General features: G+C 45.7%; 1 protein-coding gene across 2 annotated transcripts in view; it reads left to right on the forward strand.

The window, feature by feature from the left end:
* The first annotated feature begins 13,575 nt into the window (after positions 1–13,575).
* Positions 13,576–18,022, forward strand: part of KAT6A (lysine acetyltransferase 6A) — a 77,934-nt gene continuing 73,487 nt past the window's right edge. Inside the window, exons 1-2 of one of the 2 annotated variants that reach the window (XM_061592298.1) lie at positions 13,576–13,802; positions 15,426–16,323. In XM_061592298.1, the coding sequence (XP_061448282.1) occupies positions 15,721–16,323 (603 nt within the window). In that variant the 5' untranslated portion in view covers positions 13,576–13,802; positions 15,426–15,720. Of the gene's footprint in view, positions 13,803–14,069; positions 14,282–15,425; positions 16,324–18,022 lie in introns of those variants that run through there. The other variant, XM_061592299.1, reaches the window with a different exon arrangement.

Consider the following 18,022-nt stretch of genomic DNA (forward strand, 5'->3'; position numbering starts at 1 on the left):
ATGAGAGGTAAACGACAGTTGCCACGATTCTTTGAGGGAAGCGACGTGCATTAAATGTGCTTTAAATGTAGGGTGTATACGGAGCCTAAATGACGGCTATTTAACACTGTGCTGCCTGTGTGAAGTACTTCCTTTTTTTTTTGTCCTGAGCCTTCCAACGTTCCGCTTCATTGGACAGCCCTGAGTTCTGATATTATGAAAGAGGCAGAGACACTTTCTCCACCATGCATAATTTGTACACCTCTGTCAAGTTCCCCACAGCTGCTTCTCCCTCCTACTAAAAAGCTCCAAATTATCAGTCAAATCTTTGGCTGCATGCCTCTACCCCTAAGTAATTCCTGAATGATGTAGTGGGAATGCCCTTTCCTTAATTTCATTTAGTTCTTTTAAATCTGATTTGGAAACAGACCGTGAGACAAAATGGTAGATGAAAACAGAATAGAGACTCCCCCTTTTCCTTTGTGTGTGTGCTCGTGCACGTACACATCAGCACATCCCCAAAATGCTAATGGCACAAAGCATTGCATCCACTAAGACCAGGTTTATGAGGCAGTTAAAAGATCCCAAGGGGATAGTGAATCCGATGCAAAACCAGCTGGTGCCCTGAAGTTGTGGCCTGCCATTTATGTTAACTCTTGCTGTTCTGTACTGACAGATGGCACGAAGCGAAACTTCTGTTTGAAGCTGGGAATTAAGGAGTCTGCTTTGATCTCAGGCAAGTCCAAAACAACTGTATTTGCTTCTATATATGCATACAGAACACACACACACATAAAACTCTCTCTATATATATATATACACAGAGAGACACTATCTATCTATCTACACTAGATAGATAGATCTGCTTGCTGTGCATTTGGACTCTTAAGACAGCATAAGCAAATTTTACATGATGGTTCCTGAGTCAAGGAGCACGCTTTTGTCTCTGCTGGATACAGTTGCACACCATTTTGAATCAAGATGGTGGACTGAACCTTTGAAAACTGCAGTGAATTTAACCAGTGATTTCAAAAACTGCACTGACTTTTTTGGTTTCTTAGAATTCCTGAGCAATACCAGGTAAAAAAGGATCCTTTGTGAGGGTTGCTATTCATAGCAGCCTAATCCAGACTTGAATCCTTCACCCTTGCTCACTGCACCTTTCCCAGATCCGGGGGGGGGCAGAAAAGAGCTTTCTGTCCCACTAAGGATGGCTAACAAGCAAATTCAGAATAAAACAGAATGAAAATATATTTCCCTTTGGGGAAGGGCCAAAGTTTAGTGCTAGAGCATTTGTCTTACATGCAGAAGGCCCCAAGTTTGGTCCCCAACATATCCAGGTAGGGCTGGGAGAGGCTCCTGCCTGAAGCCCTGGAGAGCCACTGCCAGTCAGTGTAGACACTACTGAGCTAGATGGACCAATAGCATGACTCAGTATAAGGCATGTTCCTACAGAAATACAACAGCAAATAGCATTTCAGTTAGAACAACAGCAAAGCAGTCCACAGGTTCATGTCAAAAGCATGAGAGAACAGTTCTCCTTTAATCTGGTGTTGGAACTAACCAAACTTCCCAGGGCAATGAGTTCCAGAATGTGGTTGGCACATCAAGAAGGCCCTGCCTTGTGTGTCCACCAACTGTGGCTCTGGGTGGGATACAGAGCCGAGCCTTCCTTAAAAACCTGAGCAAGCATGTAGAAGCATCCTGACCTCAATTGGTAATTTCAGAACTGGAGATAAGGCAGCAGATTAACCTAAAATAACTCTTGTTTTGTTTTATTGCCAGTGAGTGTTTTCCTTGTTTGTCCTGGTTAAATTGCAAGTGACTGGTTTTTCCACTGTCTCCTAGGAAGGATATTTATGACCTCCAAAAGTGGACATATCAGTCTGGCACTTGTGGATCTGTATCAGTATTGTCAATAAAGGAAATAAAGTCTTGCCAGGTTTTATTAAATGAGTCTGTGGCTTTTCGGTCTCTTAAAGTTCTTAAATAGCATGTTAATTTCTCCATAATTATGAGGTTCCATAGCTTTTCATACCAGAGTTGGATGGTTAAACCGGCTGCAGTTTTCCAAGATAAATTCAAGTTTTTAATGTAGATGGGGCTGGGTGTGTCCAGTTCCCAAAGACTGTAAATGGAGGGGGGGGACCCAAACAACTCAGAGGGAATGCTCAATGGGCACACAATGCAGCTGACTGTTATTCCCCCCCCCAAAAAAAAACTGGGAGAAGGTATGGAATGGCTCTCACCTGTCTGTATACTAATACTGATTAAAGTATTAGTGTTCATGCTTATGCAGACAAAAATTAGTGGGAGATACCCAAAAACAGCCCCATAAGGACTGGTTACAGAATGCTGGGTGGCTGGGTGTTTTTTTTGGGGGGGGGATGGAAAACTAAACAGTGGGGGATGGAATGGAGTATCCTGGAAAAAGTCAGGACTGTCTGGCTAAAGCCCTAAAGAAGAAAAAAGCCCGCACTGCAACATTTTCTTGCATATCCCACTTGTTCTCTCTAATGGTGAACTCAAGTGGCTGAGTGCTTTTCAAGGTCCAAGCATCATTTGGTGGTGGTGGTGGAGCAATATCAACTTGTAACATAGACCTCCTCCAACACTAGTGATGCCAGGTTCAGGGCCTGAGACTGATCCTGTATCTTCCCCCTGCACAACTTTTAAAGCACGGCCACTGGATTGGGCTGATGGGAGTTGTAGTTCAAAAAAGTAACTTTTCCAAGCTCTGTTTTAAAGATACAGAAGACCTCTTGGTTGCCAGGCCCAGCCTCCAAGAGGTCTTCTGTATCTTTAAAAGTTGCACAGGGGGAAGCGAGAATTCCACCTTGTGGTTTTTCCCATTACAGGGTTGCAAGAACACCTGCACTTGGCTGGCTTTCTCTTCTCCTAAAGATACAGGATCAGTCTCAGGCCAGGAACCTGGCAACCCTATCCAACACACATACACCCATGATCCCATCCCATACATGCAATCTCATCAGCCATGACAGAACATTCTTTAAGAGAACATCCAACCTGAAGCAGAGTCCTGCATAGCTTGCTGACATTTTTGTAACTTCTTGCTTGGTCCTAATAAAGGTAATTATCCTGTTGGGTTGTTTATTATTATTATTATTCTAACAGAAGAAAAGGGCAGGAAGGAGAGACATTTCTTTCCTTTCTCATTCTCCAGATCGCTGTTCTATAGGAGTAGTTCCCAACCTTTATGAGTATGGGACCCCCTTTACTCAAAATATTTTGTGACACCCCCTCCCACACACTAACTGTAATTTTAGTCTCTGTTAATTGGAAAAATGGAGCATGACAAAATCACATCTCCAAATATCCCTTTCTAGATAAAGCTCCCTGCAGACAGAGGTGTTGCTTTCTTTTCTTAATGCAAAGGTCCAATAAAATTGGGATCTCACTCCCCCACACAACAATCTGAAGATGTATCCCAACACCAGTGGGTTACAGTGTTGGAATAAGATCCAGGTTCAAATCCCCACCCAGCCATAAAGCCCCTGGGTGACCTTGGGCCAGACACAGTCTCTCAGCCTGACCTATCTCACAGGGTTGGTGAAAAGATAAAATAGAAAGGGGAGGGGAAACCATAGACACCACCTTGAGCAACTTGGAGGAAAGGTGGGATAGAAATGCAATAATAAATAAATAAATACTTTTCAGCTGCAGTATGTGGACCCAAGCCTCAGCCAACCTGCTGAGCTTTTTAAAAACCATCATCATTATCAAGAAACATCAATGTGGTAGTGGTGGGATGCTAGACTGTGAAAGCAAAAGGGTGGATACTTTGAGATGGGGGGTTAGTGCTTTTAGGCCTTGGGATGATCATCAGAACTGACTACTTGGTTAGCGTGCACTTGGGGAATGAGAGTGGAGCAGAAGACCGGTCAGGGCATGCACACACAGGAACACACCTGCCCCTCCTGCAAGCATCTGTAGGCATGCATGCATTGGAGCATGTGGGAGGGGGTAAACCCTCAACTGCTGCAGCATCTTGGAGAGAGAAGCTGGGTGGTGGTGGAATGTAGGTAGAAGAAAGGGGGGACACTTGCACACATCCTTAGCCTCAGAGATGGGGGCAAGTAAGTCCTGAGCTTCCTCAATGCTCCTTGGCTCGGTCTGGGCCAAAGGCAAGATCTGGGCAGCCTCACAAATAAGAATAAATTTTAAAGGGAGGTGGTAGTGAAATAGGAGTCAAGAAAGGCAGGCAGGTTGGCTGCCAGGAAGGAAGGGGGAAAGCAGCATTTCCTTGCAGCCTTGCTTATTTTTTGCAGCAGCAGTGCAAGGAGGTGGGAGTCAGGATAGTAGTAATCCCCTCTTCTTCCTGGTAGCACCTCCCTCAGCCTCCTTTGGCATCTGCCATACGTGGTATAGGCAGATGCTTGCCCTTGGTGTGCCTGAAAGACACTCTGGTGCTTCAGCAAAAGTCATCCCCTCTTGTTTGGAGCAAGGGGGAGGTGTCATCTGCAGCAGCAGTGGAGAGCAGACAGTGTCTGTAGTGCAGACTTTTAAAAAAATTAATAAAATAATTCATTTCTTTACTGTTCGTGGCCCTCTCTGGATTACTTCATAGTCCCCCTGGGCGTCACAGCCCCCAGGTTGGGAGCCACTGTTCTATAGCCTTCCTTCACAATCCCTACATAGCTATAAAATGCTCAGGTTTGGGGTTGGCAGCCCCCCCACTGCTTTTTAGCCCAGCAAGGAAAGTCTTTGAACAAAGGATGAAAGAGGTATCCTTTATCCTTTCCTCACTCCTGAAACTATTAATTGATTGATTAATCAATTACATTTATATCCCACCCTTCCTCCCACTAGAAGCCCAGGGCAGCACTATCTCTCACACACATACACAAGAGGCCTGAACATCCCTACAAAGATTCAGTTCCACCCTATCTAAAATTCTGAATAGAAGCACTTCTCTTAGGTGTGGGCTTACGCTGCAACTTTTTGTTGTGGTATTCTGTTTATTTATTTATTAAATTTATATTCCACCCTTCCTCCCAGAATGAGAAACTGGCCTTGCTTCCCCCGCACCCCATCCAGGTGGCCAAGAAGGATTTGGCTGGGACTTGAAGCAAGGATCGTGCTTCACCAATGGATGCCTTGGAAGTATTCTAGACTATTTCAGAGCAGATGGCATAAAGTAGAAGCAAGAAACCTGCAGTCTACTATGTGTCATTGGACTCCTAATTCCTAGCAGCCCCAGCCACCATGGCTAGTAGAGTCATGTAGTGACTTTGTACCAGGCATGGGGTCCTCAGAGGATGGACCAGACACCCCACAAGTTGAGGACTTTGAGGAGCAGGCAGGGACCCCTGAATCCAATGCAGAGAATCCCTTTCAAGGGTTCTTCTGATTGATAACTAATGAAGAACCTATAGAACTATCAGAGGAGAAATAGGTGGAGTCACTCATCTCCCAGTTCTTGAGAATGCTAGCAAAAAAAAAGCTTCAGGTCCATGCTGACGAGTCATTGGTCAACTTTTGAGTAAAGGGTCTATTCATGAGCAAGCAATAGCTGGTATTCTGTCACTGCCAGCAGCTGTGATTAGAGGGTGGTTTTTAGGAGGCCGGAGTATATAAGGCCTCCCACTTGTACGTTCTAGTTGTTGGAAATGCTGCAGATCTTTATTGTCTACTTGCCTTGGTTTCCCTTGCTTGATCTCTCTGCGATATTGACTTTGGATTGTTGCCTAGCTTTGTCTCCAGAACATGATTGGCCTAGATGATTTTCTGTGCTTGACTTTTGTTTGTTTGGATGGTGCTGCATCTGTGATCCTGTCCTTGCTGATGGGAACCTCAGTGAAAAGCATATGTCTCTGGTAGCTGGCCTCTGAGGGCACCCCCTGGACTCTGACAAATAGTCAAGGGTGGTGGTAGTTGTAGTCCAACAAAACCTGGTGGGTTCCAGGTTCCTCATCCCTTCTAGGGATGGAAAGATCTGTCAGTTTTGATTCTCTCATTTTTCCAATCTTAAATTCAGTTCTCCACATTGTTTGCAGCAATTTGAGTTAGAGTACCCTTACCAGCATTTTTGTGTAAATTTGTCCAACTAATTTGTAGTATGCAGGCCTGAATAATGTAGACACTTTTGCAAGCAATTTATCCTAATATAAAGCCTTTTTGTATGTTGTTTTCACTAATATATTCATTTTTATGCACATTTACCCCAAATACATGCATTTATGTATACATTGTTTGGTTGGAGAATTGCATTGCAAACTTTAAAGGAACACTGTGTTTTGGTTCTCATAATGTTTTGTAAAGTGCAAATTTGATAAAACCTGCTTTACATGCAAACTGAATCTAATTTCTTTCCCCATCCTAGTTTAAAGACTGCCTTCAAAGAAGCTGTGAGGCCGTGTGAATTCTATGGTGCTCAGCATATTGCCCTAGATGATGCTTTGGGATGCGTCAACAGTTCTATATTACAGACTACACAATAGCTTGTTTGCAACGTAGGCACTGACTGTGCCATGTGGATGCTTCCCTTTTATCACATGAAAACAGCAACAGTCAACAGAAGGAAGCTAATCATTTGATAACTAGCACCACCCTGATAGCATGTATTGGCTATTGAGAGAATTGGCCTTAGGTGACCAGGGAGGCCACAATCCTATGCATACTTTACTAAGGAGCAAGTCCCTGTAAGGCAGTTGGGGAACATGTGGCCTTCCATGTGGTGCTGGTCTACAACTCCTAGCCTCCTTGGCCATTGATTATGTTGGCTGGAGCTGGCAGAGTTTGGAGTTCAACAACATCTGAAGGGGCACAGTTCCCCATCCCTGCTTTGAAGTCTGTGGCATTTACTTCTGAGTAAATATGCATAGGATCAGCTTAGGAGTGTATGCTGTGCAGGGATGACTCTCACTGGTCAACTGGCAAAGCAGCCAAGGACTTGGAGGAGAAAACAATAAGTTGCTATATCTGGGAGGTGCTTGCAGGGGTACAAGTGCTGGCCCTAGAGAGGAAGAACAGCTGCTCACCTCTTACTATGGGTCTTGGTGGGGACTGTGCCCAGAGGAAGGAGGTGAGTAAATGTGTAGCAGTGACAGCAGTAGTGAAGTGGCAAATTCAGAAGTACAGGCTCCCTTTATGATAGCCACAATCATGCCCCTCCCCCCTTTTTTCCTGTTGCGATGAGAATAAGGTCCTTGTTAATAACTTCTCTCACAACAACAGATGTTCCTAGAAGCCAATAAACATGAAAGGGGAAGAGAGTTAGCTACTGAGAAGAGTCTTCTCAGTGGCTGACTCTCCTCCTTTCAGTCTGATTGGCTCCAATCAGCAGGAAAGGACAAAGAAGCATGTCAGTGGCCAAGTTGCTGGAGACAGGGATCCTGCTGGGCCCCACTCCCAATGTGTTAAGGGGTCTAAGACTCCCTGAAACCCTGGATGACTGCACCCCTGAATGACAGTAGTTAAGAGAAGGATCCACTGAAATAATCTTGTCAGAGAGTCTTCCAACATCAGGTTCTAGCACAGCTTTTTACTCTTAGGACTCTGAATGTGACTCCCAAAGTGCACAGTACTTAACAATGCATTTTTAATCTGTGTTTGGAATTCCAAGTGATTGGATGCCCTACAAATGTTTTCTACTGCAATAGTTTTCCTCTGTGTTTGGATCTTCTTTGTTTCCCCTGTGGTATTATATGTTACTGGTACATGTGTCTGAAGGTGCTTGTTGCTCCCACAAAGAAATCCGAAAAGATGGAATGAATTTTCTTATGGGGCCACAACTAGCTCACAGGCCTTGGCAGGCTTTCTGTATACACTCCTTTTAGCATCTTGGACACAAACTTGAGCCACAGGGCTCAATGAAAGAGACTGTAATACAGAGTTCCTGAACTGTGGTCCGTGGCCCATGGGCTTCATTCAGGTGCTCTGTGGTATGTTTACATTAAATATTCACATTGTTTTTTATTGCTTCTTTCATTTCTTACATTTTATTGCATTACAATTTGAATTCTATGGAATATAATGCAAGAAAGAAAAGAAGCAAGTAAAAATCATACAGCATCTAGCACAGCACATCACAACTGCCTCAGCAGATGGGGAAAAATTTAAGTTGTCTGTCAAGACCATTAGCAATTTTCAAGTGGTCGGGGGAGGGGGGAGTTCATGAACCACTGTTGTAATGACAAAGTTAACAGAATGGATGTCCAACATAGGAAAGGGAAAATATGTCAATTTAGTATTCTCAATTTGTCCATCTTAAGTTCAGTTCTCCACATTTCCATATTGGTTTGTGATTTTTTTTAAAGAAGTCTGCCTGAAAATTTAGCAGCGTTTTAGTACAAATTTTGGCTAATAATTTTGGCTAAATTTTGGGCTCCTGCTGGGAGGAAGAGTGGGATATAAATCAAATAATAAATAAATGATATAAACTTTTGGCAAAGTAATTTGCCCTAATGGTGCAGTTTTTCACTAATGTTATGTGTTTATATGCACACTTTACTCTAGTATATACATTTTTGTACATGTTACCTGGGTGGCAAACTGTACTGCAAAACATTGCGGAAGTGTGAACTTTGAAGGATGGCTGTGTTCTGGTGCACATATTGTTTTGGAAAGTGAGACATTTATTTAAGACAGTTATCTACTACTTAATCGTTCACATCTCTAAGCACTTTACATAAAAAGAAATGGAAATGAACTGCCTTCAAGTCGACCCAACTTATGGCTTATGGTTTTCATGGTAAGAGGTATTGAGGGTGTTTCCCATTGCCTCCCTCTGAGGCTAGTCCTCCCCAGCTGGCTAGGGCCAGCTCAGCTTGCCACAGCTGCACAAGCCAGCCCCTTCCTTGTCCGCAACTGCCAGCTGGGGGGCAACTGGGCTCCTTGGGACTATGCAGCTTGCCCACGGCTGCACAGGTGGCAGGGCATGTAACCCCTGAGCCACTCCCTGTGGGGGTGATCTTTAGCTGGCCCTTGACGCCCAGGAGCCACGAGTGGGGATTTGAACTCACAGACTCCGGACTTCCAGCCAGGCTGTCCTCCCCACTGTGCTATACCAGCGTACATAAAACAATGAAATCATCATAAAACCAAACACTACCTTAAAATGCCTTCTGAAACAAAAAACGAGGCCAAGCCAGATGGAGCAATGCCAAAAGGTGCTTTACATTCAACAAGGTAAGTTAATTTTTAAATGTGAACTGAATATAATTTCTCCCTTATCAAACATAAGGCACAAGGATCTTCTTCCCTCTAAGCATCTCCATTGTAGCCCATGGCAATCTACCACACACCACACAGAAGACGGAGTCATCTACAGGGTTACGAAAACAATACCCTTAGTAGAGCCAATGACTGGCCCAGCATCACTGTCTACAGCAGACGTTATTTCGTATGTCTGGGGTGGAGATGTGACCACATCCCCACTTTATAGCTGTTTCTTTTGACAGCTTGGAATGTTTGCTTAGACTATAAGTTGGTTAAAGAGCCAGTTTTTACAGTCTGAGGCTCTGATTGTGCAAACAATTATCTGGAAGAAAGTCCAAGAGAGAGGGAGGGGAAGAGAGTAATTTATTTGTTACAGTTACATCCCTCTTTTCCTTCAAGGAACTCAAGGTGGAATATATGGTTCTCTCCCTCCCATTTTATCCACCCAACCCAGTGAGGTTGGATAGGCTGAGAGATGGTAAGGGATGATCCAAGAACACCTAGTGGGAGAATGGACTGATCTGCAAGTAAACAATTTTTAAAGACATTTATATACTGCTTCATTTACAATTCTAAGTAGTGTAAATTAAAACAAGACATGCAAGAATTGAAATAAAAATCATGAAGCTAAACATTACCTTAAAATGCCTGCGGCAATAAGAGAGCCTTTGTCATGTGCCTGAAGTTCCGCAAGGAGGGTGCCTGTCTAATCTCAGCTGGGGCGAATTCCACAAGCTTGGAATTACTACTACACTGAATGCACAGCTTTTAGCAGTTATGAGCTGTGTATCTGAACCATGGGGGACTAACAAAAGAGACCCTTCCCAAGACCTCAGTGATGGGGCTGGGATATAAGGGATCATGTCGTTCATAAAACATCCTGGACCTAAGTTGTTAAGGGCCTTGTAAATTAATACAAGAACTTTGAACCTGGCCCAGTAACGTATGGGCAACTAGTGCAAGCTTTTAAGCCCTGGAGTTACGTGCTGGTGGTAGTCTGTCTCCTTCAACATTTTGCACCAGTTGGAGATTCCACACTTGGCACAGCTGTAGCCCTACATAGAGCACATTGCACTAATAAAGTCAAACATACGTAGAAGAGTGCAAATGCGGTGAAACTGATATTTGGTGTCTGAATTTGACACGTGCTGCAGTTTGAAGGGATGGTTTATTATAAATGTTAGTAAAGTAATGCTTTTAGTGAGAAATTATGGGTGTGCTGACTAGTGGCTCCATGTCAGTGGAGCAGTAAAATCTACTCCAGATTTTAGACCAAACTTTCAGGGAGCTGTCCACAGTGCTGAAGCACCTTTTGGCATTGCTCCATCTGGCTTGGCCTGGTTTATTACTGTGGCAAGCAGTGACTCTTTAAGGTCTTGGACTGAGGATGTTTCCAGCCCAGCTACCTGGATCTTTTTTTTGGCTGAAGCATGAACCTGGGACTTGCTGCATGCAAAGCGTGTATTCTCTCCCCCGCTCAGCTGCAGCCCTTCCACATTTCATTTGGATGCTCCTAGTTTAAATTTGGGTTTAGTGGGAGCTGTAACAGCATAGAATATTTCTATTCAAGGTTCTAGCTAGCCATGTCTTCTTCCAGGGTGCTTAAGTTCATTCCCGCTCCCACCTGTTTTCTCTCCCCTCCCCACCAGCAATCTGAGGTCACTGAGCTTACTACAGCCTTTGCTGACCTGGTGTCCTCCAAATGTTTTGAACTACAACTCCCATCAGCCCCTTATAGCAGACACGGCACATGTCATCCAAAATGTCTAGAGGGCCCCAGGTGGGCAAAGGCTGGGGCTGCCTAGACATCATACCTTCAAAGCACATTTCCTCCCCCCCCCAAAGAATCCTGGGAACTGTAGTTAACCAATGGGAACTGTAGCTCTGTGAGAGGTAATTGTTTTCGTGGGGGAGAAATGTGCTTTAAAGGTATGATGCACACAGCCTGGCATATTGGTCCTCATTGGGTAGTGTGTTCAGGGTTTTTCCTTTTTTTTTTGGTAAATCTGCAAGCTTCAGGGTTCCCTTGAGCATGTTGCTACGTTCCTTTTTATTTCTCTACAGTTCTGTTTTGGCTGCAATCCTGCCATGCTCAGCAGCTGAATCTGCTATTAAAGGGAGAAATAACGGGAAATGAGAAACACATCAAGACTATAAATACTTCTCCCAATATGACCGCCCTTCCCCTTCTCTGATTTGTCAGTGCTTGCCAAAAGCAATCCATAAACTTCTTGAATGTAAAAAATGGGCAATGGGCTGAATGCAAATCACGGCTATCAGCAAGCCTGGAAATAAACTGATCTTGGCTTCTAGTGGCTAGTGGCTGTCTCTGCATGGCACAACTTCACGTAGCAGCCCTGTAGCCAGCCTTCTTTTTTAGGTGGGGCAGCCACATTTCTAGGTGGGGCATTGGGGGGGGAGGCACATAGTGCCAGCCAATTCCCCTGGCCTGGCCATCATGTCGTTTCCACCAGTGATGGTGGGGGGAAGGGAAAGGACCTTCCCTGTCACTCCCCCTCCATCCAGAGAGTGTATTCACTTACATGAATGAACTTTAATCTGTTGAATTGTCTCATCCTTTCTTTGAGAGAGAGATCCCCAGGAATACCAGACTCAAAAACTTGACTCTGCCAATAGCTACACTCCCCTTTCACCTGTGGTCTGTCTCTGTGTTCTTATTATTCATAAACTGAACTGCTGTGGTAAAGACAGTGAGCTCCTGAGCTTGGCCCTGATGCTACATTAGGTACAGGGCCGGTTCCAAAGGGCGGCCAGGTTGGGCACTGGCCTGAGGGCCCCACAGCTACAGGAGCCCCTGGGGGGCCCTCCGCTCCCCTTCCGCGATCTGTGGCACGAGCCGCGCTGCAGATAGCAAGACAAAAGCTTCCGAGCCACCCGCCGCCACCGCTGCCTGCCACCATCCCCCCCGCTTCACCTACCTTTCTCTGCTGTTGTTTGCGGCTGTGCACACTGCACGTGCAGGGTTGCCATCAATCAAGATGGCAGCCGAGGTTTCCATAAGGGACTGAAGCCTCTGCTGCCATCTTGATTGATGGCAACCCCCAGCGCGCAGTGCGCACAGCCGCAAAGAACAGCAGAGAAAGGTAGGTGAAGCAGGGGGGATGGTGGTGGGCGGCAGCAGCGGTGGGCGGCTCGGAAGCTCTTGTCTTGCGATCCATGGTGTAGCTTGTGCCACGGATCACGGAAGGGAGGGGCCCAGGGCAGGCTGATGCCCAAGGGCCCTGGCATTCCTGGAGCTGGCCCTGATTAGGTATCTCAGTTTTCAGATTCCAACTGAAAAGCAAACTTGTCCATACTTCAAGTTTAGGGAAGTTTAGAGAAAATAAATAACTATAGGGTGTGTTTGTTAACTCCTTCTTGAGAGTCCCTTCTTCTAGTCTTGTCCCTGGCCTTTAGAGTTTCCTTCCTGTTGGACAATCAAGGGAAAACTTCTTAACTGCTATATAAAGGATGAACTGGGCAACTGGAAACCAATTGTGGAAAGTAATTGGATTTTTTTTTTACTGGTTGTTGGGTTGATTTTTATATCCAGAAACCCTGAAAAGGCCTCATGCTGAGGTGCACATATTGGGAAAATTAGAAATTAGTTCATGTTACTATGCAGGCTTTCCCCCCAGGATCACTTAATAATTATAGGGTGATTGTGATCATGTAAAAATCACCCTCAGTCAGAGAAAGTCTTGAGTGTTGCAATGTTCTCTGTACATGCTTAGCAGTAGCATAGTGGCAAATTCATACATGTAGGACCCCTTCATGGTAGTCGCAGCCAGCCCCCCCTTTTGCTGCTAGATTTATAATGAGATCCTTGTTAATATCTTCTCCCATAACATCCCTAGGATGTGAAACAGGAGAGTGTTAGCAACTGAGAGGAATCTTCTCAGTGGCTGCCTCAACTCCTTTCACTCTTGTTTGTGGCTCCAATCAGCAGGAAAGGACAAAGAAGCATGTTAGAAGACTCTTCTCAGTGGCTAACAAGTTCTTCTTTCATGCTGATTGGCTCCAAGGATGCTGAAGACATAGGGACCTTGCTCCCTCCAAAATAAGGGAGTGCAAGACCCTCCCCGCCCCCCATGGACCCTGGACTACTACACCCCTGAATGCTCACTGTAAATACTATGGGAGTAAGCCAGCCACCCCTATCGGAAGCAGTCGCGCAGTGTGAGGTTTAGCTCCTGTGTAAACACTTGCCGTGCTGGAGCAAGCGCTGAGGAGGAGACGCCGTCGCGCGCGCGCCTCCGGCTGCTAAGCATTTGCTCAGTGCGCGCCCCCACCAGGGAACACGCCGCGCGCTCCCTCTCCATCCCTCCCGCTTCCAGCGCGCACACACACACATATGTGCATGCATATATATATATATATATATATATCACACACACACACACACAGCGGCTATCCCGTCATCTAGGCTAGGCTCCCCTCCCTCCTCCTCTCTCCCCCCCCTCGGGAAGAGGCTGTTCCCACACCCCTCCTCCGCTCGCGGCTCCTCCCCGCGCCGGCTGTTCCGCTGCCAGGCGCCTCTCCGCCCTCCGCGGTGCTCTGGACCCAAGATGGCCGCCGTGTCAGTTTGGGTCTTCGCCGCCGTCCGGCCTCAGGCTCCTGGGCTCCGCCTCTCGTAGGCCCCGGTAAGCGCCGGCCGCCGCCGCGTCGCATCTCGCGGCCCCGGCAGAGCGGGGAATGCAGCGGGAGGCGAGGGGGAGCGACGGCGGGGCGGCTCCGAGCCGCGGAAGGGGAAAAAAAAGGGCTGCGCGCGGGCTTCTCGCGTCAGGCCCCGCGGCCTGTTCCGGCCCGGCCGACGCTCGCTCTGCGCCAGGCCCCGGCCGAGAGCAGGCGCCTCGCGGCTGCATCCTACTCCCGCGGCAGGTGCAGGCCGCCACGGCCGCCGCGGTCCCAGAGCTGGCGGGCCCAGCCCCGCCGCGGGGGCCGGAGCCAGAGCGTCCTCGGGCATCTCCCCGCAGGCCGAAGCGCCGCCGCTCTTCCTTTGCCGCCAGGGCGTTGCGGGCAAGCCTCCGGCTAGGCCGCTGTCTCCAGCCGAGGAACCCGCTTCGACCGCCCTTCCCCGGCGAGGACCCACCCCGGGCAAGGTGGATGGGGGCCGCTTTCTGTACGTGCGTCCGTCTCGCTCTTCTCCGGGCTGAAAGTATGAGCGGGAGGGAAGGGGCGGGAGGGAGGGAAAGAGAGAGATGGCCCTTCTGCCTCCGGACCAAAGTTGTTGGGTTACGCGTAACGCATTTCTCTCTCTGGCGAGTTTTTTTTTTAAAAATACGCACACAAAAGACTTTCCCCTTTTCCCCTGACTTTCTTTCTTTTCTTTCTGTTTTGAAGAAAGACGTACAGTGCTTCCTTAGGAGTCGGGGCCATCCCAGCAATTGTGTTCAGATCTGAGCGCCCCCTTGCAAACTTAAAAAGAGGACTCCGAAGGGTGTGTGAGAGAACTTTCTGCCGTGAAGTTAGGTTAGACAACCGTTCTGGCTTATTTTGGCGAAAGGCACCAAGTGCGTGACTCTAATGTCAAGGCTGTCCTGCTTGGTCTTCAGATCTGTGCATCCATTGCAACTTAAAACTGGGTCTTTAAAAGTTTCATTTGTTTTCTCATGTCATGGAACCTGAAGTGACATGCATGTGGTTCCCAGGAGGACAGTGCCCAGACCAAGACCTGCTTAGCTTGAGAAAGGTGGTAGTGTCATATTTCTTAAGAATATAGTATACTTCCAGGTTTCCCGTAGGGTATCTGATTGCCCACTGTGAAAACAGAACGCTGGACTTGATGGGCCACTGGCCTGATCTAGCCAGTCTCTTATTAGGTGGTTGCTTTTTTTTATCCTTCCAATTTACCTTTTTTAAAAAAGGTGACGTGTCTGTCCAGCTTGCTTTGCTGTTGTATCTTACAAGTCTTTATCTGGGGTTGGGGAGATGGAAGGAGCTGGCTTTTCTGTGACTCTTTCCCAATTTCTTTTTGGAGGACTTTGCCTCAGTTTTGCTTGTGGCTAATGCCTTCTAAATGTTGTCTTGCTGCTTCAAGTACAGTTGTTGAAAAATGGGCCTGGCACACTGTCACTTTAAATGCCAATTCTGTAATTGCTTTCAGTGGTTCATAGGCCAAATATTCTTCAATATGTTTTCCTTTTTAAACACAGGTGTGCTGCCAGTGTTGTTCTGGTGGGCTGGCAAAACTTTGCAGTCATCTTGTCAGTTCTGGGGCTTGTTGTTAAAAAGTTGCATAACTCTGTTTTCTCTTTTCTTTGCAGGCTTACCATTCCACCTTCTTGCGTGTCAGATTGGGGACGTAAAGAGCTGTAGTGAGATGTGCTGAACTGTTTTGGGGATTTATTGGAAAATATGAATTGGTCCCTAACAGGATATATAATTTTTTTGAGTGGAAAGTAGGAAATCTCATGTTTGAAAAAGGAATTTGGGGCAAACAACGTGTATGCTATGGTTAACTGGCCCCCATTCTCCGATCATCTGTTTTCTCATTGTGTGAAACTCCTTCAGTATAGGGATAAGGGATAACGACTCTATGGATATACAGAATTTTTCACCATGGTAAAACTCGCTAACCCGCTGTACACTGAGTGGATTTTGGAGGCAATTAAAAAGGTCAAGAAGCAAAAACAGCGCCCTTCGGAAGAGAGGATATGCAATGCTGTGTCTTCGTCTCATGGTTTGGACCGCAAAACAGTTCTGGAGCAATTGGAACTGAGTGTTAAAGATGGAACCATTTTAAAAGTTTCCAATAAGGGACTTAATTCCTATAAGGATCCTGATAATCCTGGGCGAATAGCACTTCCTAAACCACGAAACCATGGAAAGTTGGATGGTAAACCAAACGTGGACTGGAATAAGCTGATTAAACGGGCAATTGAGGGCTTGGCAGAGTCCAGTGGCTCATCCTTGAAGAACATTGAACGCTTTTTGAAAGGCCAAAAGGATGTGTCAGCTGTGTTTGCAAGCAGTGCCCCTTCTGCCTTTCACCAGCAATTGCGATTGGCTGTCAAGCGGGCTGTTGGCCATGGCCGACTCCTTAAAGATGGACCTCTGTACCAGCTCAATACTAAAGCAGCCACAAATGCAGATGGGAAAGAGAGCTTTGAGTCTCTTTCTTGTCTTCCTCCAGTATCGCTCCTTCCACATGAAAAAGATAAGGTAGGAACCACGTGCTTGCCAGATCTTGGGAGATGAATGATAATCAGATTCAGTGCAACATGTTACTTTAAAAAATGTAAAAGTGTTGGTTTGTTAGCTAACAATATGAGCTGAAAATTGGGAAATTCCCAGTTCAAATCTCAATTCAGTTCTGAACTCTACACTGGCCCACATAATAGGGCTATTGTAAGGAAGGCACATGAAACTCAAAAAGTGTTGTGTCAATGCCTTGTGCATTTTTGTGGTACATAGATTGTTCTCTCTGAGCATTGGTTATTTATACCCTGCTTAGAGGTGGGCAAAGCAATTACCAGGCAGATTTGCCAGGAAACAAATATGCTGGTGGATCTCTTGTGTACGTTAAGCTGCATGCCAACTACTGATCAGGAGGGGTGTGTGAATGTGGGGGCAGTGTGAATTTTCATTTTCTGCCCTTTCATTGACTCTTATTGGGAGAATTTTAGTTAACACCTGCATTTTGGGTGGTGTAAGGTACATCAGGCTTTGTGGATAGAGCCAGTGAATGAAGGCAATTAGGATGCAGCAAAATGTTGTTTATACCTCCTCTCTCCCATAAGCTGATTCTCCACTCTTGACATGCCTGTTTTTCATCCTTTACACTGGTGTAACTTCTGCCAGCAAGGTTTTCCTTTAGCCAGCATAAGAAGATAGGCCAGGTAAGTTATTTTCACTGGCTTAAGGCCAGCTTAGCTGGGGTGGGATGATGTGCCACATCCTAACCTCTCCCAGCTGGTGTAGATGGCAGTTAGGATTGCATTGTTAACCTTGGAACTTACAGATATTTTCTTTCCCAAGTATACAGTATTAAATTTGTCAGTAAGGCCTTCTGTGTCCTCTGAAATTTTGCCCTTGGTGTATAGTTGTGTGCATTGTTTCTGTTAATAGTGGAAACTGGGGAGCGAGAGAAATTGCTTTTACACAGTTTTGGAAATGGAATGGGTGTGGATTTAACATGGTGAGGAGGAATTTGTGTGTTAAAGAATTGGTGGCTGTTGGCATAATGAATGTTGTAACTCTAGATATGGGACCTCTTGCCTGTTGTATGCATTAAAATCAGCACATGTAAAGTTAACAGAATATGAGGTGGAATCAACCTGATAGTAAATTTGTGAAAGCTGCAAGACAACGATAACATTTGCAATTAATTTGGTTATACCCATTGCCTTATCTTCTGATTTCTCAATCCTTCAGAATGAGCTTACTTACCTTCTAACATCTCCAAACCTGTTTGGTAGAGTATAATCTATTCCTACTGTTCTCTTGCTTTGCCACTAACCTCTCATGTGAGAATAGATCAATTCTGACTGTTGCTAAGTTTTTCTGTAATGATGTTGAGAACTTCCCTCTCCAGCTGGATGAAATTGCATTTGTACTTTTATATCAGTGCCTAGGTCACCTCTAGCATAGACAACTTTAAAGATGTAGTTTAATTTCTGAATTGACCATTTTTTCATGGTGTTCCAAGTTATGTTGCACTATTTCCCCTCCTTCCTAAAAGTTTGTTATTGCTAATAAAACCTCATGGTGGAAATAACTACAGAGTAGGTGCTTGTATTCCTTGAACTAGCCCTAAAATACTATTGCTGCTAGTGGGGGACGAAGATGAGAATATTGCGAGTGTGATAGTAGAAACAGCTGAAAGTTTTAAGTGCTGCTTATACACTGGAGTCTTGAGATA

The sequence above is a fragment of the Rhineura floridana genome, chromosome 12 (assembly GCF_030035675.1).
Source record: "Rhineura floridana isolate rRhiFlo1 chromosome 12, rRhiFlo1.hap2, whole genome shotgun sequence".
NCBI classification, from domain to species: Eukaryota; Metazoa; Chordata; class Lepidosauria; order Squamata; family Rhineuridae; genus Rhineura; species Rhineura floridana.